General features: G+C 49.1%; 2 protein-coding genes across 2 annotated transcripts in view; both read right to left on the minus strand.

Annotated features, from left to right (window-relative positions):
* Dnai2 (dynein axonemal intermediate chain 2) overlaps positions 1-7,156 on the minus strand; it is a 30,856-nt gene extending 23,700 nt beyond the window's left edge. The window contains exons 1-2 of the mRNA XM_034506916.2: positions 6,737-7,156; positions 1,035-1,258 (exon numbers count right to left, since the gene is read on the minus strand). Of these exons, the coding sequence (XP_034362807.1) occupies positions 1,035-1,217 (183 nt within the window). The 5' untranslated portion in view covers positions 1,218-1,258; positions 6,737-7,156. The remainder of the gene's footprint in view (positions 1-1,034; positions 1,259-6,736) is intronic.
* Positions 7,157-13,633: 6,477 nt separating this feature from the next.
* The window catches only part of Ttyh2 (tweety family member 2), a 45,055-nt gene continuing 31,631 nt past the window's right edge, over positions 13,634-27,057 (minus strand). The window contains exons 7-14 of the mRNA XM_034505629.2: positions 26,804-26,873; positions 26,486-26,541; positions 25,726-25,818; positions 25,367-25,459; positions 24,176-24,318; positions 23,346-23,531; positions 22,549-22,627; positions 13,634-15,502 (exon numbers count right to left, since the gene is read on the minus strand). Coding sequence (XP_034361520.1) covers positions 15,428-15,502; positions 22,549-22,627; positions 23,346-23,531; positions 24,176-24,318; positions 25,367-25,459; positions 25,726-25,818; positions 26,486-26,541; positions 26,804-26,873 — 795 coding nt within the window. The 3' untranslated portion in view covers positions 13,634-15,427. The remainder of the gene's footprint in view (positions 15,503-22,548; positions 22,628-23,345; positions 23,532-24,175; positions 24,319-25,366; positions 25,460-25,725; positions 25,819-26,485; positions 26,542-26,803; positions 26,874-27,057) is intronic.

Genomic DNA, 27,057 nt, shown 5'->3' on the forward strand with positions numbered 1-27,057 from the left:
CTAGGCCCCCAACCCATTCCAATGGGAATCACCTGTGTAACACTTCCTTTTTCTTAACCCCTTCTGGATAGTTCTCTCAGAAGGCCCAAATGCCCAGAATGACTCCAGTAACATTAAAAAAGGTCCCAGAACCCTTAGGAGGAACATTTTGGTTCTAGGTATGTCCCATCTTTTTGATATTGCAATATGACCCAACACTATCATCTACAAAGTTCATATTTTGTAAGCACATGGTCAACACACACACACACACACACACACACACACACACACACACACACCACTGCTGAACACAGGAAATAGACACAATTTTTTTTTTTTTTTTTTTTTTTTTTTTTGGTTTTTCGAGACAGGGTTTCTCTGAGTAGCCCTGGCTGTCCTGGAACTCACTCTGTAGACCAGGCTGGCCTTGAACTCAGAAATCCGCCTGCCTCTGCCTCCCAAGTGCTAGGATTAAAGGCGTGCGCCACCACCGCTCGGCAATAGACATAATTTTAAAAAACAGACGTGGGAGATGGAGGCAGGAGGATCAGAACCTCAAGGTCACTCTTGGTAAGTTCAAGGCCAAGCTGGAACACATGACCACTCAGCTACTCAATTAAAAAAAATGAAAAATCACACATACAAAAAATTCTCATAATGCTTTAAGTAGATTCACCAGTTTGTATCAGACCACATTCACAGCTATCATCAGCCATACCTGGAGTTGACTAGGCCCAGAAATCTACCCAGCCCTCCTGGGAGATAGCATATTAACGCTGAGTAATTCCCATCCTTCAACATCACAGAGACTGCCCATCAACAGCAACTCAGAGCGCAGACTTTGCCTTGTGTGTTCTGTGGGACACACAGAGGTCCGACACACCTGCTCTGGCCCACGAAGAGTTGATGCTGTGTACTCCTGATCCTGGCACCGGGTGAGTCTTGGGGTGACTTTGCCCACACACCTCCAGCACCTGCTCTCCACTCTACTTAGTTTCCAGGTAAGCCAGTCTCCCCTCTGACCACCCCACACCTTCAGGGTGGGAACCCACCTCATGTTCCGACATACTGGCGGAGCACTGGATGCCTGTGTCCACTGGGTTCCGCTCCACATACAGTGCGGACAGCTCTGGGTTGGGTGAGATGTCAATGTTCAGCTCAGCCTGGCGGTCTGAGAAGTTGCATTGCTTCCCAAACTCGCTGCGCTTCTTCACGTACACGTAGACGATCTCCATGGCGGCGGTGACAGTGGCGACAGCAGTGGCAGCGACTGCAGCTGTGGCAGGATGGAGCAGAGCATCAGACTGGTGAGAGTCCCACCCAGATACTGTCTACTTCTTCTGGTCCTACCAGAGGCAGGGCCAGGTTAGTGTATCTCTCCAGAAGATATACCTATGGGTTTTGTTTGTTTGTTTATTTGTTTGTTTTTTGTTTTCGTTTACATGGGGGGGGGGAGGTTGGAGAAATGGCTCAGCAGTTAAGAGCACTGGCTGCTCTTCCAGGGGACCTTGGGATTCCAGCCCCCACCTGGCAGCTCACAAGCACCTATGACTCCAGTTCCAGGACATCTGACCTCGCCCTCTTGTGGCCTCCACAGGTACTGCATATACGTGGCCCACAGACATACAGGATGCAGGCAACACCCTCCCCACCCAAATAATCCCATTCAGCTGGGCACATGTCTGTGATCCCAGCGCTCTGGAGGCGGGGGGGGGGGGGGGGGGGGGCAGGAGAATCAGGAGTTTAAAAATCATCCTAGGCTACACAGCAAGTTCAAAGCCATCCTGGGCTATATGAGACCCTGTCTCAAAACACAAAACATAGAACATAAAACATAAAAGAAAAACAAACAACACATGCACTTAAAACCAAAACCCCTCATCTGAAACAAGGTATGATGGTTAACGATTGTACTTCCAGCCCTCGGAAGACTGAAGCGGGAGGATTGCCATGAGTTTAAGTCTACCCTATGCTTTGAAAGCAGCTTGTGATATGTAGTGAGACCATGTCTAAAATGTCCCAGAGAGATAGCTCAGTGGCTGAGAGCACTTGCTGCTCTTACAGAGGACCAGAGTTGGGTTCTCCAGCTGCTTATAACTCTAGCTTCAGGGGATCTGGTGCCACCTTCTGGCCTCTGTAAGCATGTGTGTATATGCCACCTCCATCTCTCTGTCTCTCTGTCTCTGTCTGTCTGTCTGTCTCTCTCTCTCTCTCTCTCTCTCTCTCTCTCTCTCACACACACACACACACACACACACACACACACACACACACACACACACAGCTAAATAAATCTGATTTTGAGATAGCTTCTCACTATCTGGCCCAAACTAATCATGTAGACCAGGCTGCCTTCAAACTTGGAGATCCACTTGCCTCTGCATCTGAGATTAAAGGCATGAGCCACCATGGCCAGAAAAAGAAAATAAATCTTTAAAGAAACAGAAGAACAAAATTCTCTTCAATCAACAAGAATCAGGTAACTCATCCAAGCGCCGAGCGTATGCTAAGTATAAATTACACTGTTCTGTTCTTGCTCTTACCCTCTGAGGTGGGCAATGAAATCACCATTTTACTTGAAGAACACTCATACCTTTGGGTGACTTGCTAGGCGTCACACAGCTGACACGCAGACTAGCTGGGTTGCCTGGCTTCAAAGCTCTTGCCCACAAAATTACACACTTTCTACTGAATCAATACACTTACTGGAGGCAGGAAGCAATCTTGCCGGCTGTGACTGCTGAGCTAAATCCACCAGCACACTCGAGATTTAAACCACATGGGACACAGATGAGAGAGACCTGGATCTCTTGAAAGCCACCAAACCGCTCACACAACTGTTCAGAAGGCTCGTCCATCCATGCCAGCGTGCCAGGCTACCAGACCTTAACCGACTTCTGGTAGCCACACAGTGAATCCCTGCCTCAAGGGTCACTCGACCTACATGTGAGCCACTTTGAGAAGGGACAAAGCCAAGCAACTTCTTCAACATGTGGAACTGGAAACTCACCGGCTTGTGCTACTTAGCCACGAGAATCAAGAATGGTGGCCAGCGAGATGCCTCAGCAGATAAAGGTGCTTGTGGCACAGTCCTCACGACCTGAGTTCAATCCCCGGAGCCCATTGGTTAGGAAGGGAGAGTACTGTCTCCAACAAGTGGTCCTTCAGCCTCTACGTATGTATAGTGTCTTGCACATCACACAATCACACATTCTCTCTCTCTCTCTCTCTCTCTCTCTCTCTCTCTCTCTCTCTCTCTGTAAGTTAAAATAATAATAATTATAAGGAACAGTGGCCAGACCCTGGATCTGGCCCTGCCTTCACCAGCAGTGTGCCCGTGGCCCGGTCTCATTTACTCTTTCCAGAGCTGACCTGCAGCTGCAAAGGTTCTGTAAAGGAGCGGGCGTGCAAACACAGTGAGGAAGAGGGCTCCTTATCAAAGCCCTAAGAATACCAACTGCCTTTCACCTGACATAAAGGGGCCTTGATCCTTCTGACGCCACACATTAAGAAGCTGAGTGCCAGGGAAGGCATGGGGGGCTGGCCATCTGGCCACCTGGGGCATTAATGATACTATGGACCTCAGCCTGAGCTACAACAGACCCTATCTGGTGTTGAAGAGATGGCTGGGAAGTCAAGAGCATGCATTGACTGCTCTTGCAGAGAGGAGTTTGGTTCCCAGCACCCACGTGGTAGCTCTCAACCGTCTGTAACTCCAGTTCCAGTGGGTCTGATGTCATCTTCTGGCCTCTGAGGGTACCAGACATACATGCAGGCGAAACATTCATACACATAAGATAAACATTCTAAGAATATTAAAAACAACATTATTTAAAATTAAAAGAGCCCATTTCAAAGAGACAGACAGACACATATACAGAGAGGGAAGACAGACAATAGGACCCAAGTGCGTACTAAACACAGTAGCGCCTATGATCTCAGCATTGAAAGAGCAGAGGCAGAAGGATCACTGCAAGTTCTAGGCCAGCCTCATCCACAGCATGAGTGTCAGACTAGTCAGAGCTACACAGTAAAACCTAAACTCAAAAAAAAAAAAGTTTTCAAAACCAATCAATCAATCAATCAGTCAGTCAGTCAGTCAGTCAATTAAACCAAGTATGAGTAATGAAGACAGTGATTCCTGATGCAAAGAGACACATGATCAATGGGACCGAACTGGAAAGCTCCGGAATAAACCTTCATGCTTACGGTCAGTTGATCTCTGACAACTCGCCAACGGATGCAACAGGGAGGGTCTCTTCAGCAGGTGGTGTTGGGATGACTGGACATCCCAAACAAAAGATTGTTAAGAGCCCTTATCCCTCCCACACCATATTGTAGGATCCTGATAGGATGGCTGGTTTTGGTCAAAGTGCTGGCTGGAAAGCCCGGAGACCCAACAGGCCTATAAGGGACGGGCATCTGTTCCGCCTTGGGACTCCCCCCCCCCCTTCCCCGCCGCGCGAGCATTTTCCCACACCATATGAAAAAGAAGAGCTCAAAATGGGTAGCAGCTCCAGATGTAAGAAACGCTCCACGCTCCACGGCCATAAGGAGTCAGAGCCGCGGCTCTGGCTGCGGAGTCCTAAAGCTAAAGGGCTGAGAACTGGGCGTGTCCATCAAGCAGGTTGCCAGGGGGATGGGAACAGCTGGAACGATAGAGAAGAGGGGAGGGGAGGTTAACTCCGCAGGGTTTCAGCATCCATATATTGCTCCTTGAAGGCCCAGCTCCTGCTGGGCGTGGCTATAGATGCCTATATCCCAGTTCCTGGGAGGTAGAGGCAAAAGGATTTGGGAGTTAAGGCTAGCCTCGGCTACATAGTTCGAGGCTAGATTGAGCTACAGAGGACCATGTCTCAAAAAGCAAGCAACAAAAACAATAAAAGCACGCTTGCAACCGTCCTCCAAGCCAACCCAAATCATACTCTCGGAGAAAGTGGTTTGGAAAGTTTCCCTTATGGTTAGGAGAGATGGCTCGGAGAGCAGAGGGGTCAGGAAAACAGCAGTCTGCATAAGGGTGCCCCGTGTCTTCATTCTGTATGGACAGAGTTGAGGCCTTGGGGGGAAGAATGCAAAGTCAATTAAGTTCTCTCTGTCTTCCACCACAGGCCTGGCAGCTGGCAGCTGGATGCAGGCACTTAGGGGCTGTCTCTCTCCATCTCCAATTGCTGTGATACAGCTGGCGCCCAAGGACACAGGGACAGTTAAGAGAATGAGAAAATTCCAGGAAGAAAACACCAGCCTCTTCAGCCCCCAGTCAGATCCTAACAGCTCTGCTTTCTTACTTGGTGTTTCCCAAGGCCAAGCCCTCTCGGAGAACGGAGGCATTGTCTTGTGTCTGGCGGCAGACAGAGGGGACATTTAAAGGCTAGCCTGGTGACAGGAAGACAGCACATTCAAAGACCCAGAGCAGTCTCTTTTCTCACAAGCTAAGAGGGTGCAAAGATAAATGGTTAGGTCAGCCAAGAATGTCACAGCAATCGTTCCCCTCTTTTGGAAAACAAGTGCTCCAGGGTGGGGCTTCCCCAAGGAGGGTCTGGGAAGGGTAACGGAGGGGATCAAGAGTGTTGTTGCTTGGGAGTTTCAGGGGGACATTATCCCTGAGGGACCCTAGAGTCCCAGAAGCATGCAGAATCACAATCTCTCTCTCTCTCTCTCTCTCTCTCTCTCTCTCCCCCACACACACACACAGAGAGAGAGAGAGAGAGAGAGAGAGAGAGAGAGAGAGAACTAAATATGGACTCTTAGAACCTTGCACATGCCAGCCAGTGCTTTACCACTGAGCTACATTCAGCCCCACTGAATCTCAAATCTAGGGCCACAAAGAACCGCCACACCCTGGTCCAAACATCAAAACATGCAATCGTTTCCTGCATCCTAGCCCAATAGAAAAACAAGACTTGCCTCATGGGAGGATAATGAGCAAAGTTATCAAGGATAAAGAGAAGCCCTTGTGGCTGAACAGAAAGCATGGTACACACTGCTGGGAGGAAAGGCCAGGAAACAGCAGGAAACAGAGGTGTCAGTGCAGGAAGAGGGCCAGGAGGAGAGTCAGCCTTTGTCCCTTGGGCAGCCTGTGTGCCTGGAATTAATTGAGTGCTTGAGGGAGGGATACAGAGGGAAGGGCTCCTGTGTCTTTCCCATGTCTTTGTGAACCTTCTGGACAAAGTTAGGAAAATGGTCTCCTGACCCTAATGTAGATGAAAGGCCTACTCCCAGACAGAGGGGCAAAAGAAAAGGTGCATTTACATACAGTACCTGTGCCCAGCCCATGAGACTCTTGTGATCTCCCATTTTACGTCCTCCATTTTGTTTTGCTTAATTTCACTTTATTTTTAATCGTGTGTGTGTGTGTGTGTGTGTGTGTGTGTGTGTGTAAGTGCACACAAGGGTAGGTAGGGTGGAAGCTAGAAGTGTCAGATCCTCTGGATCTGGAGTTTCAGGGGTTGTGAGTCACCTGATGTGGGTGCTAGAAATCAAACTCCCGGTCCTTTGCAAGCGCTCATTCACTCTTAACTGCTGAGACATCCCTCCAGTCCCTCTTAGTCTTAGAAACAGGCTCTTACTCTGAATCCAGCTGGCCTAGAGAGCACTGAATAGTCTAGATTAGTCTCTGATTCTTGGCAATCCTCCTGCATCAGCCTCCTGAGTGCAGGGTTTACCGGCCTATCCCTTTCCCTCTCTCTACTCACAACTGAAAGCTCTCTTCTTAACAGCTCATCCTTCCTGGGTTTGAACTTTTTGCTTCATTCACCTGAAAGTCTGAGAGAGGTCCCGCCCACTCTGGGTCACAGCCGAGGTCAGGGCCTGGTGGAGTAATGGTGCAGAAGTCAAGGTGCTTGGGAGTTGAGGAGGTCCTGGAGCTTGAAGAATATTCTGAATATTCTGGACAGCGAGTATTAATGCAGCAGGGAGAGCACTGATCCTGATTCCAGCATCTGACAGTTCTCCAGGATTTCTTGCACCGTTGGTGATTATTACCCTCAAGGGCTTTTCCCTCTTTTTGCCAGGTCTTCCTTCTTTCGGGCGTGGACGTCCTCCAGGACGCCCGCCCCTTATCCTGGCTCACCTTCTGCCACACTGCCCAGGAGAAGCGCCCAAGACCGGTCCCGGCTCCAGCGCAGCTCAAACGGCTGGGAGCAGCGGAGTTTACCGGTTGCCTAGCAACCCTGGCCGGGCCGAGACGCCGGCCGTTCGGAAGGTGATCTGGAGCACGTGACACTGATTCCCTCTTGTCTGAAGCACCCCCTTCTCTCCTCCCTTCTTTGGAGGAGGTCTGCGGAAGAGGTGGAAGAAAGTTAACCAGAGTTTGCCAAAATGCTTACCCAAGTTTACAGTCTACATCCGGCAAAGTCCCCCGAAAACGCAAGCAAAGTGACCAGAGCGTGGGAAGCCCCGCGCCTGGGTCAGAGAAAACCTACTCATTTCAGTTCTGATCTTGTCTGATTTGTCACTGTTTGCTACAATGTCCGGGTCTCTTCTGCTGCCTTATCCCCTGCGCCACCACCCTTCTGAATTCATCTCCGGAATGGAAATTCCTTGAGGGTCAGACTGAATATATGCATGGCTTAGCTATGTGGTTGGCACGTTGTAAATATGGTGTCATTGTATGAATGAATGAGCCGATGGACGCATGAATGACACAAAGAGAGATGTGTTGCTCATGAGCTTGAGGCAAGGAAGTGAGAAGATGCGGGAGGGATTGATGGATGGCTGAGTAAAAAGCACTTGTTGCACAAGCCTGAAAACCTGAATTCACATCCTAGAACCCACATAAAAGTGGGGGAAAGCATGCATTCCACAAAGTTGTCCTCTGAGATCCTACACGTGCCATGTAGCACACACACACTATAATAATAATAATAATAATAATAATAATAATAATAATTTTAAAAGAATTAAAGAAGGGAGGTGTAGTCCTATATCTAGGACTGGTGAGATGCTCAGTGGAGAAAAGGGTTTGTACCACTTCTATGACCTGGGGTTGAGCCTCAGACACACATGATGAAGGAGCAAACTGAATTCCCCAAGTTGTCCTCTGACCTTCGTACTTGTGATATGTATCACACACACACACACAATATGATTTTTAAAAAAAGATTTATTACGTACAGTGTTCTGTCTGCACTCCAGAAGAGGGCGCCAAGATCACATTACAGATGGTTGTAAGCCACCATGTGGTTGCTGGGAATTGAACTCAGGACTCAGGACCTCTAGAAGTGTAGTCAGTGGGTTCAACCTCTGAGCCATCTCTCCAGCCCACAGTATGATTATTATTATTTGGTTTTTCGAGACAGAGTTTCTCTGTGTAGCCCTGGCTGTCCTGGAACTCACTCTGTAGACCAGGCTGGCCTTGAACTCAGAAATCCACCTGCCTCTGCCTCCCAAGTGCTGAGATTAAAGGCGCGTGCCACCACTGCCTGGCTTGATTTTTTTAAAAGAGAAAGAAAACTACAGAATTGCATATACTTCCCCAGAGGTGTCCTTTAAGAGCATTTGGGACCCAAGGTCAGTTATTTATCATGCAATTTTAGCAAATCACTCTCTCTGCCATCTCCTGTGACATTTGAATGAGATTACCCCCATAGCTTATATATTTGTATGCTTAGTTCCCAGCTGGACAAGCTTTCTGGCAAGGCCCTGTTGGAGTGGGCTTGGAGGCTTTAAAAGCTCACACCAGACCCATTGTCTCTTTCTTCCTGCTGCTTGTGGATCAGGGTGTAGCCCTCAGCTACTTTTCCAGCATCGTGTCTGTCCATGTACCACCATGTTTTCCTTCGTGATGATAATGGACTAACCCTCTGGAATTATAAGCAAACCCCCAATTAAAAGCTTTCTTGTATAAGAGTTGCCTTGGTTGGATTTCTGAGTTCTAGGCCAGCCTGGTCTACAGAGTGAGTTCCAGGACAGCCAGAGATACACAGAGAAACCCTGTCTCGAAAAACCAAAAACCAAAACAAACAAACAAACAACAAAAAAAAGAGTTGCCTTGGTTGTGGAGTCTCTTCGCAGCAATCAAACAGTGACTTGAGACAATCCTTCAGTATTAGGATTGAACAGGGCCTTGCATCTGATAGTCTGGAGTTCTACTACTGAACTACATCCCAGCCCTACTTTCCATTTCTGAGACTTAACTTTCTCCATCTTCACAGTAGAACAGTGGCAGTTCTTCAGGATCATGGGGGAGAATATGCAGTCAGATACAGAAGATAATCCAGCCCATTGTGAGGCCCTGCCAGCACTGTGCTTGTCGCTACAGGCTCTGGAGAACGAGGTGAACCCCAGGCCAGGCGTGGGCACTGGAGATTTGGATAGAGTCAGGCAAAGAATGAGTCATGAAGACGTGGGATTTGGGGCTGGAACTGGGCCCTAGGAAATGATTTTGAGATTCAGGGGAAGAAGTGGAGAGCGACTCCCAGAGTGGGGGTGGGGCACGATGTGGACCAAAGTAACTGCCAGAGCAGTTCTAGGATGGAGCAATGTGGCTGGCTGGGGTTGCAAGCTGGGGGACACATGGGAAGAGAAAGCGAGGTGTGTGTGTGTGTGTGTGTGTGTGTGTGTGTGTGTGTGTGTGTGTAAGCATGCACTGCGTGTGCACATAAAAAAGGAGAAGGGGGAAGTTGGAGAAGAAACTGCAGTCTTTTCATTATGACAACGATTTTTATCCCTGGCTTCTTACCCAACACCACGCTCCCTTCACTCAGACCACCACTGGCTCCTTTAACTCACTCTCCAGCTTTTAGCTCTCATGCTCTTGGCAAGTTCAGCTCATCCGCCCTGGGAGGCCAGCATGAAGTCATGTAATTAGGAGCATTCTTAAGGTCCTAGTTTGGTTTTTCCCCCCAGCTTCTCAGATTTCCACCCAATCACAGTGTAACTGACAACAGAAATTCTTTGCTTAGATCAGCTCCTGCCCCGGACAAACTCCAGGAAGGTCTCTAGTCCATTACTGGGGCTTCCTTTCCACCCCCGTCCCGTCCCTTCTTCTTCTTCTTTTTTTTTTTTTTTAAGACAGGGTCTCATGTAGGTCAGGCTAGTTTTGAACTTCTGATTTTTTGAACTAGTGATTTTTTTTTTATTAGTGCTAATCAATTGTACAGGGTAAGGGCGTTTCTTATGGTGTTTACATATATTCATAAAATATACTTTGATCAGATCTACTCCTCATTACCTTCTGCTTTCATGTTTTTGTTGTTGGTTTGGTTTTTGTTTTTCTAACTTTGAAATCGAGTGAAAACTGATACCTCAGTCTCTGAAGCAGAAGCAGAAGAATCAGACGTTCAAGGTCAGCCTTGGCTTACAAACTAAGTTTAGAGGCCAGTGTGGGCTATATGAGACCATCTTAAAACCACCAAATAGAAATAGACCAGGCTGGGCACCTTTTGACCCCAGCGCTCCTGAGGTAGAGGCAGACAGATCTCTGATTTCCAGGCTAGCCTGGTCTATATGGTGAATTCCAGGTTAGTTCCAATAGTGAAACCTTGTCTCAAAATAAAGCCAAAACCGAAACCATCAAACATAAATTAGTCTGTTGCGAGGCAGTGGTGGCACACGCCTTTAATCCCAGCACTTGGGAGGCAGAGGCAGGTGGATTTCTGAGTTCGAGGCCAGCCTGGTCTACAGAGTGAGTTCCAGGACAGCCAAGGCTATACAGAGAAACCCTGTCTCGAAAAACCAAAACCAAAAAAAAAAAAAAAAAAAAAAAAAAAAAAAAAGTTAGTCTGTCTGTCTGTCTCTTTCTCCTCCCCCTCTCTTTCTTTCTCTTTTCTCCCTCTGTCTTCTCTCTCTCTCTTACACACATATACACTCACACAAAACAGACTAAACAGGAAGTACAAGAGTGTGGGAATCTTGCCCACAAATGCTAACTGTATCCAAGCAATAGGAGCTGTTACATGGTAACTTGTAAACTCCATCCCAGGACCATGACCAAAACTGCCCAGATACCTCTGCTACACTAGAACTCAGAGAAAGTAAAGGGCAGTCAAATATCTAGACTTTGTGTTAGGAGGCACAAATCAAAGCTCTCACGGGGGCTGGTAAGGACAGTTCTTATCTGAGTGTGTTGGTCAGTGAACATGGCAGGCCTCACTGTATGAGGGACTGAGCTGGGAGTGTAGCCCTGGTTTAGTCTGAAGCAATGGGGGCTGCAGGAGTCGAGAGAAGCAGAAATGCATCAGGCTGCTCAGAGTCACTCTTCCTATTTATTTATTTTTAATGAAAGAACTAGAGTTTATCTTTTGTGTAGGGGTGTACTGGTTTCATCGGATCTCGGATCTCTTAGAACTAGAGTTACAGATTCTGTGATCTACCTTGTGGGTGCTGGGCATCAACCCCAGGGTCTTCTGGAAGAGCCGCCAGTGCTCTTAACCACAGAGCTATCTCTCCAGTCTTCACCTTCCTGCTTCTTCTAGACCTTTTGCAACTTAGGTCTCATCTAGTATGCAGAGACTGTAAAAGCCCCACAGCCCACGTCACCACATGTCACTCAGTGCTGAGTTGCAGTTTTCTCTGAGAATCGGGCTAATTATGGGAGTTCCCACCCGGTTCTTACTCATCTCCCCAAGGCCGCGGGTTCCCTGAGGGCAGGCAGAGCCCAGGAAAAGCCACAGAAGCAAATGCCCATTTCTGAGCCGGTGACGTCATCTGCGTACGTTTCTTCCCTCGAGCACTCGGAAGGGATACAGCACCTAACCCAGGAGCTCCATGACTTTCCGGAAGCTCAGCTGCACAGGGGTGTGAGCAGTCACTTGGCTTGTGGAGAGGCACCAGAGCTGATGTAGCTGAACTGGGGCTGGGGGTGGGATGGGGAGCCAGGGGCTGCCCCAGAGACATTATGTTCAGGCATCCCGGCCTCAAGCAGCAGCCTGTAAGGCAAGGTACTCAGGGATACAACATGAATCCGTGAACGGCTGGCGGAGGGAGGTGTGCACCTGAGCACCTCCCGCCTGACCACTGCCCTACCCCATGCCCACCCAGAGGCACCCAGCTCAGGGCCTGGGGCTCTGTGTGAAATACCCCATGACGTCTTCACAACAGCAAGGCCCTGACCCTTGTTTTCCCTGTTAAATCTACAAAACAAATGGTCTTATAGATTTATTCTGAGGGTTAATACAAAATTAATATCCATACCTGGCAGGATTGCTGGCTCCTGGTGAACACTTAATCAAGGCTACTTATTAGAAGCCCGATGAGAAATGAATGACCTTCAGAAGGAACTTTGGGGAAAGCCTAGAGTAGAAATAGGCCTAGCTCAGGTTCTGTGAGAGGAGCTCCAGGCAGAGGTGAGGGGTGCCTCCACGGATCAGAGCTTTGGTCGTGCAAACATGAGGAGCTAAGTTCAAATGCACAGCACCCATATAAAAAGCTGAGTGTGGGGCTAGAGAGATGGCTCAGTGGTTAAGAGCACTGACTGCTCTTCCAGAGGTCCTGAGTTCAATCCCCAGCAACCACATGGTGGCTCACAACCATCTGTAATGAGATCTGATGCCCTCTTCTGGTGTGTCTGAAGACAGCTACAATGTACTCATATAAATAAAAATTAATATTTTAAAAGCTGGGTATGATAGGTACATGATATAACTTCAGTGCTTCAGTGGGGGAGACAGGATTATTTTGGGGGTTTTCTGGCTGCAGCCTAGTGAGAAACCCCATCACAGGTACCTGTGACCTGAGACATTCACCCAAGAGCTTCCTCTTAAAAAATTTTTTTATTTTATATATATGAGTACACTGTTGCTATCTTCAGACACACCAGAAGAGGGCATCAGATCCTATTACAGATGTTGTGAGCCACCATGTGGTTGCTGGGAATTGAACTGAAGACCTCTGGAAGAACAGTCAGTGCTCGTGACCACTAGGCCATCTCTCCAGGCTAATAACTCCTTCTTTAAAAAAAAAAAATTTATAGCCAGGTGTAATAGCACATACCTTTGATCCCAGCATTAAGAAGGCAGAGGTTACTGGGGCTGCTTGTCTCAAAAAAACAAAACAATTAAAAAACGTGTTTTATGGTGGATTTTAGTCCCAGCATTTGGAATACAGAGGCAGGCAGATCTCAATGAGTCCTGGGTTAGCCTGGTCTACATACCGAGTTCCAGGTCAACCAAGGACACATAATGAGACCTGTGAGTGTTTTCCTTTGTGTATGCACATCATAGATGGAGGTCAGAAGAGAGCTTCAGAATCTCTGGAACTGAAGAGTCAGATGCTTACGAGCCACCATGGGAGGGCTGGGAACCAAGCCCAGGTCTTTCTTCAGTTAAAGCCATAAGTGCTTTCGACAACTGAGCCATCTCTACAGCCCCAAGATTTGCCTTTTAGTTTCTATATATGTCTCTCTGTGTGTATGCCATGTATATGTGGTTGTCCTTGGAGATCTGAAGGGCAATGTGCCCCTCCTCCAGATGGAGCTGCAGGTGATTACGAGGTGCTTGGTATGAGTGCTGGGAACAGAACTCAGGTTGTCCGGAAGAGCAAGTACTTACCTGCTGAGCTACCCATCCACCCGCCTCATAACCCCTGGCTCATTTTCTCACTGAAACCCAACACTGCTTCTGGGAGTCTCATGTAATTCCTCACCTCCATGGAGGGAGCATGCACTGTTGCTAGTCCTCAGAGCTTAGCAAGTTAAGTGGCTCAGTCAGCTGCGCACATTAAGAGACGTGGTTTATTTCTTGGCTCAGGTGAGGGCGAACATGTATCAAGCAGAGGTTTGCCCACCCGACTCTTGGAGAACCCGGAGTTTTAGTTTAATGTACATGCATTAAAAAGTCCTTCAGCTGCTGCAGAGGAACCATCAGAAGCAAGGCCTGAGGCCGAAGTTCCCAGTCTGCACAGGGCACGGGCACACAAAGGTAGCTCACAGTGTGCACAGGTTAATATATTGAGACACAGTGACACCGGTGGCTTGGCTGGGAGCTGCCAGTACGATGACAACGTGGCTCTTCTGAAATGGAAACAGCCCTGTCTCACACCATCTCACACCCGGGCCCTGCTTAGCTGAACAAGGCCACGGGGCTTCAGTGTGTAGTGTACTCTGGGTTGGTTGGAGGTTGGAAGCACCAAAGACCCCGAACCTGGTCCCTCGGCAGGGAGGCCAGGGGTCATTATTTTCTCCTAGCCAGAAATGGCTGTTCCTCAGAATAGAGAAATTCCCCTCAGCCTTCTTAGTTATCATGTCTTTCCCTTTACAAGGCTCCAGATAGCCTTCTCTAGCCATGTGGGGTAGAATGTCTCAACAATATTTTATTTTATTAAAAAAAAAAAAAAAAAAAAAAAACAGGACGTGGTATCATGGTGACCACCTTCAATCCCGGCACTCACAAGGGAGAGGTGGGTGGATGGATCTCTGAATTTGAGGTTAGTCTGGTCTATAGAACAAGTTCCAGGACAAGCCAGGGCTACACAGAGAAACCCTGTCTCAAGAAATCAAAACAAACCTGCTCCTGGCCTGGTGTGGTGTGGTGTTATAGCCCAGTACTTTGGAGGCAGAGGCACGAAAATCTCTGTGAGTTCAAGGCCAGGGCTAGTCAGGGTACATAATGAGACCGCAGCAAAACAAAACCTAAAAAACCCACAACCCACTCCTCAGCTTCTCCTCCAGATATGTGAGATGGCTTGTGTGAACGCCGTAGCAGAGCATCAGGCGTAAAACCGAGCCCGAGTCTACTGTAAGAACTGGCCGTGCCTGTGAGGGAGGCGTGAGTCTTTGGATCATCACCATGTTTTAAAACACTGGGAACAGGAGTTCAGTTGCTTTCAAAGAGTCTGTTGATACCTGAGACTGTCCCCACCTGCAGCTGACACCTGGTTCCAGAATGGGGGCAGCTGCTGGAGGTTAGAGAGCTCGGCAGGCTTTCTCCCATATGTCTGGCCATGGCTACCAGGCTGCAGTGCTCAGCTTGAAGCCACCAATCTGCTCTTCGGAGTTCTCTTGGTGCTGTCCTTCTGGGGTCCTCCCTGTGGTCCCAGAATGTGGATTCTGGACCAGGTGTTCTCCTAACACACCCCCAATTGCCACCCGCCTAGAAACCTAGAAACCCGCCTAGAAACCTAGGACAGGGTAACTGCATGGCCTGGACTTAGGGCCACGGTAACAAGAGGTAGGGGCCCTGTGGGAGGGCCTCGAGAGAAAAGGGCTCTCAGGCTGGTGGGCCCCTCCTCACTGCTGTTTCTCATCTGCTGAGGGTGGGATTAAGGTGGGCTGAACGGGGCTGCTGCCTCAGGGAGAACAGTTGAGTCCTGGGGGGGTTAAGGCTGGAGAGGCTGGTCCAGTCACAGGCCTCGTAGCCACCTGTGGCTTTGGTCAGGAGTCCCAGCTGTGTCTCAGCAGCCACAGGAGCCTGTTCATGTCCAAACCTTCGGTTTCTATTCCAGAAACACAGCTGGGTTCTGCATCCGCTGAAAACCAAGCTGGCAGGAGAGGCAGGCACCCTGGATGTTCCTAGGACGGGAACTCGTAGTGTCTCAGGTGTTCGTCCGCCACTGACATGTAGGTGGCCCTCATGCTGGGAGAGTACTGTGAGGAGAGAGGAGGGACAGTCAGAGGGCACAGCTCGCTACCTGGTCACCCTGACATCATACAGCCCGCTTTCCCCTCTGTGTATGCTGGTTCCACACCCATGAATTCAACTAACTTTGGATCAAAGCCTCTAAAAATATATGCCTGTATTGAATACTATTTTCTTTTTTGTCTTCCTCTTGTTTCTGTTACTTATTTATTTAGACAGGGTCTTACTTTGTAGTCCAGAATTCCCTATGTAACCAGGCTGGGTGTCAGACTCCAGAGAGCTGGATTGTATGTGTGTGCCACCACACCCGGAGGCAATGAAGCAACTATCTGCAAGGTCACATTGCACTAGTTATTGCAAGTAACCCAGCTGAGATCCCGAACATGCAAGAGGATGCGTGCATGAAAAACAGCACACTGTTTTACATAACGGGCCGGAGTATCCTCAGAGTATGGTACCCTTGGGATTCCTGGGGCCAGTCCCCTGTGGACAATGTGGGAACAACTGTACTAGGAAACGTGCTGGGAACTTCTCAGAGGATGACAAGCCAGCCAGGCAAGGCAGCCAGACAGTGACTTTATCACAAGTCATCGAGCAGCTCAGGGGAATACCAGTGTGGTTTGAGAAGCTTCTTGTGCACTGACGGCACCAGGCTTCAGCCTCTAGCATATCATGCAAACACAGAGCAGGAATCCTCCTTCCTCCACACCCAGGCTCTCAGGAGGCATAGCACTAGACTAGGTGTACCAGAGAAGTTTGGAGCTCGTAGTTAGCAGCCAGCAGACTGAGGGACACACAGATCCTAAAAGCCAGGTCCGAATCCCATGTATGCATCCTGTGTGTGTAGCTGCTATCTACCGTGTGTGTGTGTGTGTGTGTGTGTGTGTGTGTGTGTGTGTGTACATACATATGTATATATCAGTATATTGTAGCTGTCTTCAGATACCAGAAGAAGGCATCAGAGCCCATTACAGATGGTTGTGAGCTACCATGTGGTTGCTGGGAATTGAACTCAGGACCTCTGGAAGAACAGTCAGTGCTCTTAACTGCCAAGCCATCTCTCCAGCCCCCTACCTTGTGTTTTTTTGAGACAAGGTCTTTCATTGGCCTGAAGCTTGCCTAATAGGTGAGGTTGGCTGGCCAGTGAGCCCCAGGGGTTCACACCTCTCCTTTTCTCGGGCACCTTACTGAGTGGACATTCACACAGTCCCTGTCTCTACCCTCTACACTTTACCTGCCCCATGACTTCAGCTGAGGCCTGTTTTTGTTTTGTTTGTTTTTCTGAGACAGTGTTTCCCTGTATATCCCTGGCTGACCTAGAACTAGCTCTGTAGATTAGGCTGGCCTTGAACTCACAAAGATCTGCCTGCCTCTGCTGCTGAATGCTGGGATTAAAGGGTTGCAACACCACCACCTAGCTGGCTGGTTTGTTCTAACCTCTCCTGGCCTCTGTTTCCTCACTTGAAAAATGGACCTAAAAAATTTCAGCAAGACTCTTTCTATCAGGGTCTTTTTAACCTAGGGAGTTTAAAAATCCCAGTCAGGCCACACCCACCAAGATTTTTTTTTCTGTTTTGAGGTAAGATAGATAGAATAGAAAACCAAGTTTTTAAAAGTATCACCAAAAGTTTTTTGTTTGTTTGTTTTTTTGAGACAGGGTTTCTCTATGTAGTCCTGGCTGTCCTGGAACTCATTCTGTAGACCAGGCTGGCCTTGAACTCAGAAATCCGCCTGCTTCTGCCTCCCAAGTGCTGGGATTAAAGGCGTGTGCCACCACCACCCGGCTGTCACCAATAGTTTTAAAGTGCTTTGACAATTCCAGAGTGGAAGAAACTGTGCAAGCTCAGCAGATCCAGTCACACTCCCAGGGCATGACACAACCTTCCGAAAACTGTGACCGTAATTCCTCATGTTGTGGAGACCCCCAACCATAACATTATTTCTATTGCTATTTCATAAATGTAATGTTGCCACTGTTATGAACCATAGTGTAAACATCTGACATGCAGGACATCTGGTATGATGACCCACAGGTTGAGAACCCCTGTCCTAGGCGAAAACCCAGGAATTCTATCTCCTTCTGTGCCCAAAGCACCAGGGACCCTTGACAATATTTCCTTTCTAAAAAAAAAAATGTTTTTAGATTTCTTTTATGCATCGGAATGTTGCGCATGCAGGTATGTATGTTATTCCTGGCATGCAAGGGTCAGATGAGGGCATCAGATCCTCTGGTTATGAGCTACTATGTGGGTGATGAGAATTAAACATAAATCCTCTGCACAAGCAGCCAATGCTCTTCACCATTCATCCACCTCTCCAGCCCTGACAGTCTGCATTTCTTAACAAGCTCATGGCTGCTGCTGGACTGTTGACTCCGGGATCAGAATCTCCTGATCCCAGGGGCATTTCCAAGGGTCGTTTTTGAGGTCTAGGTCACATTCAACAGAGATCATGCCACTCGGGGTAGGATGAGGAGAAATGGGAATGAGGCACTTTAGGTAACCATGTGCATCTCCATGAGAGGAGACCCTGTCTCTCAGCTATGCCTACAATATCTAATGATGATCCAGTTGTCACAGCTGGGGCAGGATTGGGGATGGAACACTACGAAGCCAGGTAAACATCCCACAATGCACGGGCCAGCTTCAACACACAGGACCATCTGCCCATCAAAGCTCTAGGACTGCAGAGCAAGGCAGCCTGAGAGTGATGGTTCTCTAGTTTGGCTCCCAGGCCAGCAGCGGCAGCTTTGCCCAGGAATAGGCCAGACATGCTAACCCCTGGGATCCAGTTCAGATTCCTCAGGCCCTTTGAAAGATTCTGGGGTACACATAAGCACCAAACCTTCCCCATGGAAGCAGTGTTCCCCAGACTTGCCTGCTAAGTCTGTTAGACTGTATATCTTCCAGGCTGCTTCCCTGGGAGGGTCTGTTTCTGTGAGTCTGAGAACCCCTGTACTGCCATTACTGCAGGAACATGACACGGGGCCACTGCTTTGGACTGGGAATTGAACCTGAGTCCTACACTGAGCCAGACTGGAAATCAAAATGAAGTCATTCATGCTACAACTCAGCATGAGTGAGAACAGCCAGATTTCCTTGGAAATGGGTCAGTTTCAAGCAGGGTGATCATGTGGCCCTTCCTTTTCAATCCTTACCCAAAAGGATAAAAAGTGTCACTTTTTTTTTTTTTATAAGAAAGAGAACTCTGAAAAGAGGAAGCCTCATTTTGTGGCTTGTTCCTGCTTTCCTTGGTCCTTTGCTGTCTGTAAAACCCGTGGGGCTGAGGATATAACTTGGTGGTAGACAGAGCTTGTATGAGGTCCTGAGTTCTAGTTCTCAGCACCAAAACCAACCAACCAAACAACCAACCAACCAAAAAATATCTCTATCTCTTGCAGGGCTGACAACTATACTGCTGTTTTGTGGCATGAAAGACTTCCTAATCATAGATAAAGCCAGGAAAGACCTTGAACTCAGGGATTTTCACAATGGGGCAACGGGTCTGGAAACAAAAGAGAGATTCCCTGAAGTCCAAGCCAAGGGAAGATACTTTTCTGCCCAAGGAATAAGCTGAGCCTTCAAGTGACCTTGCTTCTGCTTATTCACCCACTAACTCTGACAACTCTTTCGTGGGAGATGCCCACACCCTCATCCTGCCTGTTTCCATGGACAACATCAGTAGCACCTATCTCTCCAGATGTTCTCAGCAGGGGCAGAGGGCAGGAATCTTCCCCCAGAATTGGCCAAGTTCGAGGCAGCTGGGAGTTAGTCACCTTTGACAAAGCAATGAGGGTTTTTTGCCTTCCAACCACGCAAATAGGGTCAGCTATAGTTTGCCTCAGGACATGGAGAGTGGCCTGACTGCCTCAAGCAGAAGGCAATCTAAACATCACTTTCACTCACAACCACAGCATAGAGATTAATTTCTCTCTCACAGCAGCAGATTTTCCCAAATCGTGTTTAGCTTGGATTAACAATGAAGTCAGTCTGTGTCCCTGGGGCCTGGCAGTTGGAGGGAAAGAGGAGGATCTAGGAAGTTTAGATGAGCAGGGAAGGCAGGGTAGGATTTTAAAGGTGCAGCCTGCAACTCACTATTCCATAAACCATGCATGGAGGGGCAGGCCCGTGATGCTTCAAGGCAGGGGCATCAGAAGTTCAAAGCCAGCCTCCACGTTATGAGTTAGAGGTCAGCTCAGGCTACATGACCCTGTTTTAAAAAATAATAAGGGGGCTGGAGAGAGGGATAAGCAATGAAGCATCCGCTGCTCTCCCAGAAGACTGAGTTCAGCTCCTTGCATCCACTTCAGGAAGCTTGTAACCCCAGTTCCAAGGAATACAACTCCCATAGTCCTCTCTGCACACCCCCACATTATACCACACACACACACACACACACACACACACACACACACACGAGAGAGAGAGAGAGAGAGAGAGAGAGAGAGAGAGAGAGAGAGAGAGAATCTTAAAATAATAGTAATGAAAGGAAATTAAGGTTTTCGGGATAAAACACCAAAGTGGAACCGTGGAACGGAAATTCAGGATTTGTTGCCGTAGGTTTTGCAGCCGGCAGGCCAGGGTGCTGCTTACCGCCTATCTGTGCACTTCCTGGGTTTCCAGGGCCCAGCTTCACCTCACTGGTCCCTGGTACCCAGCATCTCTATCATATCAGTGGTCCCCCTTGAAACTACATGGATGGTCGGGTAGAACGCCTTCATGGAAGCAGACGCTGGACAAGAAGTCTCCACTCTCCCCAGAGGCTTCCACTCTGGCCTTTTCTTATGAATGCCACACTTCCGTGGAGAAGTTTTTTAAAAAAAAAAAGAAAAAGGAAGAGAACTGGCCTGCTGTGTGTGGCACTTACTGTATCATTCTTATAATGGTCTAATGAGCCATCCCTTTCAGTGCTCAGGCTAGTGTATTCACCGTCCCCATTCTACATACGGGAGAATTGAGGCCAGAGAGGCAGAGGCCATGTCCCAGGTTATAGAGGCCACAAGGTATAACTGGGATTTGAACCCAAGCTCCTGGATACCAGAGTCCAGGCTGTTCCTACCTTAGCAATAATCCTGAGCTCTGTGGATGCTACCCTGGGAACAGACAGCACTGCATTTTCTCCAGTTGTCCGCCCACCCAGCACATCCTGGGCTCCTACTCTGGTACTGGTTAGAAGTGGTAGAGAAGGCAAGAGGTACAGACCTCACATGGGCTTGATCCTGGGGGTTCTGAGTTTTGCTGGGGTGGAGGAAGGCTGTGATTGATAGCTGTCCTGGATAGGCCACTACAGCCCCAAGCCAGCCTACTACACTTAGGCCCCAGGATTAAGGAGAAACACAAATTACAAAAAGAAATTGAGAAAACAGTAAGTAGCACAGGCCTATAGTCTCAGCACCTGGAAGATACACATAGTCTCAGGAGGGTCAGGAGTTCAAGGTCATCTTCAGCTATAGGAGACCGTGTCTCAAATCACAAACACACAACAGGACAGGGAAGAGTGCTTTTAGTTTTCTGTCAACTTAAGTAGGAGGCATCTGAGAAGGATGCTCAATTGAGAAAATGCCTCCATCATACTGCCCATGGGCATGTCTGTGGGTCATTTTTTTGATTGGTGATTGCCATGGGAGGGCTCAGCCTACCGTGTGTGGCACCATCCCTGGGCAGGTAGTCCTGGGTTGTCTAAGAAAGCAGGCTGAGCAAGCCACGAGGGGCAAGCCAATGAGCAGTGGTCTTCCATGGCCTCTGCTTCAGTTCCTGCCTTGAGCTCCCTCGGTGATGGACTAGGGTGACGACATGTAAGATCTTTCCCTCCATGTTACCTGTTGTTGATCATGGCAGTGGAAAGGAAACTAGACAGACAGATGGACAAGAGAGCCTCTTTTCCTCTTGTGTTTATCCTCTTTAGGAAACTTGCTATAAGGGACTTTCTCTTCTCCTGAGGGGCAAACCCAGGGCCTCTGACATGCTAGGCGAGTGGTACACCAATGAGCTCTCTCAGCCGTAACCTGAAGAGGAGCTGGAGAGATGGCTCAGAGGTTAAAAAAATTGGCTGCTCTTCAAGAGAACTCGGGTTCAATTCCCAGCACCCACACGGTGGTCTACAATCATCTGTAACTTCAGTTCCAGGGGGATCTAATCTCATCCTCTAGCCTCCACAGGTGCCAGGCATGCCTGTGGTACAGAGATATACCATAAGTGGGCAAGACAAACACAAAACAACCAACCCCCCCCCCAAAAAAAAAAAAAACCCATGCATATTAAACCAACAAACAAATCAATGCCAAGACAATCTCCTTCTGGTCTTACAATACAGGAGTAATTTTTCCTTTTTCATTTTTTTTGAAGTAGGAAACCATAGGTCAGGCTGGTCTTGAACTTGTTCTGTGTGACCTGGAACTTCTTTAAACCACCACACCCAGTTTTACTTGGTGCTGGGGTTGGAACCCAAAGCTTCATGCTTACTAGACAGGGACTCTGCCAACCAACCGATCCACATCCCTAGCCCCAAAAGCGTTCCTTGAGGGCTGTATAAAGGTCATTATCACAGAAGACAGTCGTGTGTGTGTGTGTGTGTGTGTGTGTGTGTGTGTGTGTCCCACAATCTCCCGGGACTGCACTGCTTAGGTGCCTGGCTCTAAACTGGAGCCTGCTGGCTGTCTTGTGATGTTAGAAATTTGTTTTTCCCTTTGAGTTAAAACAATGGACAACCAAGCATGACCACCCTAAGTACCAGGTGGATTTATGAAGTGCCAGTGTGACAAATGCTGTCCTTGGCCCTCTTGCTTGAAGACAGAGGCCATTTATCTCGAGGACAGCTGTGCAATGGGCTATGCCCAGGAGACCATCTAGCAGGGAGAGATCGCTTTGCATCTTTATGGTCTGGGTAGCGGATGGCCCTGACATGTGGCAGCCTGCTTTAATACTTATTTGATGACAAAGCTATTACTGTTTTTCCCTTCTCTGTGGGGAATCACACATTGCATTGACAGCTTTTATCTTTGCTTATGTCGCAGACAGGGACGGAGCCAATGACTTTGTCACAAAAGGATACTTACTGTGGGCGGAGGGGAACCTCTCCCGATGAGTGGCACGTTCTCATATCGTGGGTTCCCGCCAAAGAGTATGGCCTGGTTCCTGTGGGCCAAGAGATCGGATATGTGTGTGTGAACTCGAGATCATGAGAGCTGAGGGTAGTGGGTATGATGGAGGGGTTGTGGGTAGGACAATAAAGGAAAAAGAACTGGGCGTGGTGGCTCACACCTCTCATCCCAGCATGCGGTAGGTTGAGGACAGCTTGGGTTACAGGGTGAGACCTGCCTCAGGGTACAGAGGGAGTCAAAAAAAGAGAATACTCTAGGGTGGTTTTCAACCTTTCTGATGCTTCGACCCTTTAATACCCTCATGCTGTGGTGACCCAGAGCCACAAAGTTGTTTTTGTTGTTGCTTTCATAACTGTAATTTTGTTATTGTTATGGATTGTAACATAAATATCCGATACGCAGGATATCTGATAGGTGACCCCTGTGGCGGTCGTGACCCACAGGGTGGGAACCAGTGCTCCTGGTGGACCAGGGAGGAGGCAGCAAGGAAGAGAGAGATGCCACGAGAAGCACGTCTTGGAGAAATGCAGCTTCTCAGGCCTGGGACTGACCTGGGGGCTGTGAAGGGGTGACGAAATGCACCTATCAGGCATTCTGGGCTACAGTCGGGAGATCAGGTTTGGTGCCCTCCCTTCCCTGTGTTTCTGGGGAACAAGCACTCTGTCTATAAATCTAGCCTCACTGCAGGGCCGGGAGGGGGCTATTGCCGCCCAGCCTGGGTGTAAGAGATTCAGAGGCCCTACTGTGCGTACATGTACTCAGAGACAGGGGCATTGGAGATGGTCTGGGTGGGAGGTTGAAGGCTGCACTGGCTGCCAAGGCCGCTGCTGTAGCTGCAGAAACTATGCAGTTGCCCCCTCGCAGGGTTATGGGCCGCGATGCGCCGAGCTTGGGGATTGAAAGGGTCATCGTCGTCGATGTCATCATAGTCTCTGTCCCTAGAAAGAGATGTAGAAGTCGCCTGGCCATTGGGGTGAGGCTTAAGGCCATGGGATCCTACTATGCTCCCAATCTCTCTTCCTAGGATACGCTCAGGCCATATGGATCTCCTTCAGCATCTACAAAAGCATGGTCCTCAGAGGCCCGACTTACTGCACCTGATCCCAATTTCATGCCCACCTCTTCCAGGCAGCGCACCATACTGGCTGCACACGTGGGGGTGGGATCGTAGGGGTCCACTCGCTCCCCCTTGTCCATCCATGAAGTCCTGAAATCCCACCTTGTCTTTGTCTTTCTCTCTCCCCAGGGAGCCTGAAAATTCCATCTTGTCAGTAATATCTTTGATCCTCCCTGCTATTTCTTGGGGCCTCTCTCTCTTTCATTATGTCACCTTGCAAAGTCTTGCCTAGGAAGAAAAGCAAGGGCTACTGGGTGGTGTCAGGAGGGTTGTCGCCATCTTTGGTCCACTTACTTTTGCAGGGATCTATTTTAATTCTCAGGGAAATCCAGCTAGGCTGCTGAAGCTGAATGCTGGACCCTCTGCTGCCCTCTTTTGTCTCGGGTGACCAGCTCATCGGTGCCCACAGCAGAAACCCTCCATATTGTTGGGATGGGGGTGGGCCCTGCCTTTCTGGTACCCTACCTGTTGATGAAGTGTTTCCAGGCACGAGGTCCAGCACAGATCAGGGTGGAGAAAGCCAGGGCAGCCAAGAGGGAGAAGAGCCCAAGGAAGAGCAGGCCCTCAATGCCATCATAGCAGATGCCAGTGAGGGCATCCAGGTAGTCCTGGGGAAACAGGGACATGTCATTGCAGAGGGATGGGGGCAAAGCCTGGGGTCTGAGCCCTTCTTTGGAAGCCCCTCTCCTCCCTGCCTTCATATAGAATCTCCTGGCAGCTTCCCAGCCAAAGCACCTTCCCCTTCCTTTTCGGGTCCCCCTCTCTGGAGCTACCAGACAGACTCCTTGGGACATGGACTTGCTGACCTCCTACTATGTGCCAGACACTGGAGGCTGACCTCAAACCAGACAGATGAGGTGGCGGCTAGTTGTAGAATTGGAAACAGGTTATACCCATAACTCTTTCACTTTTAAAAATGTTCATTATTTTATGTGTATGTATGTATAAGTGTATATGATTTGCTCACTGCTTCGGGATGCTCACATACCCTCAGTGACCCTTGTGTGTGTGTGTGTGTATATATATTACATTTTTGGTTTGTTTGTTTGTTTTGTAGCCCTAGTTAGCCTGGAACTCACATGAGATCTACCTGGCTTTGCCTCCCAAGATCTGGATATTAAAATAATGTGCCATTCTATCTGGCTCCTGCCCACTTCTGTCTCTGTCTCTGTCTCTGTCTCTGTCTCTCTCTCTCTCTCTCTCTCTCTCTCTCTGAGACTTGACTTCACTATACAATGCAAGTGGTCTTAAATTCATGATCCTCCTGCATCCACCTCTAAGTACAAGCATGCATTAACATGCCTGGTACATTACATCCTGGCAATGAGATTGAAGCATTGACTTGCAAGATGGGGAGATGGATGGGTTGACCAGATGGCCAGGAGTCTAGGCAGTGGACAACTATATTCATCATTTAAATCAGGGTCTTCCAATGTTCCAAAACTAACCTGCTAGGTTCTTCCCCTAAGTTCCTTTGATAGGGTGCTCCTCATCAGCCATCAGGGAAACCAAGAAATGAGGCACCTCCTTCCACTTCCCTCTACTGGGCTTCAGCCTCATATCGGGTATTCCTTTTCCTAGATCTTTTCTGGCTTCTCTCTGGGAAATGTACTCTGCTAGTGTACCCCACACTCTCCACGGTTGGTCACCCAGTACCTTGTGCAGCCCCCGGCAATCCAACATGGCAGTCAACTGGTGCAGGCTAGTCTCAGAGTTGTTTAGCAGAAGCTGGATGCCAAGAAGGTCTTTCTGAAGTAGGGAGAGGGAGAGGGAGAGAGACGGCAGAGTGAGCAGCTGGGGAGGGCGGGCACACAAGATTAGAGAGAGCCTCTGTGCAAAGAGGTCTTTGGATAGAAGAGAAGGGCTGAGCCACAGGGGAGTGATGGATGCACAGCTGGCAGAATGCTCACCCAAACCTGGCTGGGGTACAGGTTCGAGGATGGCTGGGAGTGGGGAGGGTTCAACTAGGGCTCCCTTCCTCCCGAAACAACTGCTGAGAATGGCAGCTCCCTTACCTCTGCTGTAGGGAAGAGGGGCACGGCAAACTGCAGCAGGCCCACAACTTGGATCTGCATGGTGGTCAGTGAGCGCTGGAAGACGGTCAGTGACTGGGTGGAGAAACCCCAGCCTTCCATGAGAATCCATTTCCCAGAAGTCCCACAGTTACCAGGAGGCTTTTTCTCCTATACCCACATTACCACCAGGCAAATATACAGGAAGTTCTGGGCAGGCTGTACACACTGTAAAGGGCTTCTTAGACTTTGAAGGGGACAGGCGTAATAAATTGGGTCCTATTGGTTTTGGAACACTGGAGGACCTTGACTCATAGAGAGAAGTTGTTCTCCAGCATTCAGACTCCTAGCCATCTGGTCAACCCAACCACTATGGCATGGATATGCTCCCCCCACACCCCTTTAGCTTTTAAGAGCTCCACAGTCCTCATGCTTCTCACTTCTCAGATGTGGTCCTCAGACAAATAGCATGGGCCTTGCCAGGGAGCTTGTGAGAAATGCAGAGTCTTGGGGCTTGCCCCTACCCCTTGCCCAACACCAGCAGAGTAACCGACTCACTATGGAGGTGCACGCTCATGAGACAGGGATAGAATGAAGTGACCAAGAGCAAAGCCCCCTTCAGAGACCGGCCAAAAGAGGACCACAGTGAAGCGAGGCCCGGCTGTCCACCATCTTGGTACATGGTGGGGCTCAGGGTCCAGAGAGAGGGAGATCCAGAGATGAGGGCTGTGGGATGGGTGAGGGTAGGCTTGGGTGGCTGTACCTGCTGGAAGGGGCTGATGAGGCTCTGACTGCAGTGCAGGTAGTACCGGGTCACCTCTGAAAGGCAACAGCATCAGTGTCAGGAAGATCACAGGAAACAGACCCTCTGCCTGCTCAGTGGTCCAGCCCACTCCCCTTTTCCCCAAGCTCCCAATGGAGACAGTGTTCTAGGAAGTGGCCCTAGAGAATCCTAAGTCTGGGGTACGGAGACGCTGGGTGATTAAAGTTAGAGGTAAAGTGTAGCTAGTTGGATCATAAGGGCTTAGTCTGAGCTCGGGGAATAAATGGCTCTAGGGACAGCAGCCCCAGAGGACACTACCTGAGCTGATCTGGCTCCGTGTGTTGTTCAGGATGTAGATGTCAGGTGCCATGCAGAAGTCACTGGTGCCCTGCGTCGTGGAGACAGGAGTGGGTAGAGGAAGGTCAGAGCCTCAGGCACTGAGGGGAGTGAGCCTGGCTCCCGCTGCCCTGGTCCCTTTGCTCTCTAACTCATTCTGGGGCAGAAAAGAGATCGGGAGCCAGATTTCTGGGTTTGAATCCTGCCTCTGTCCTTACCTATCACCTTGGACAAGT

The sequence above is a fragment of the Arvicanthis niloticus genome, chromosome 6, assembly GCF_011762505.2.
Source record: "Arvicanthis niloticus isolate mArvNil1 chromosome 6, mArvNil1.pat.X, whole genome shotgun sequence".
In the NCBI taxonomy this organism is placed as follows: Eukaryota; Metazoa; Chordata; class Mammalia; order Rodentia; family Muridae; genus Arvicanthis; species Arvicanthis niloticus.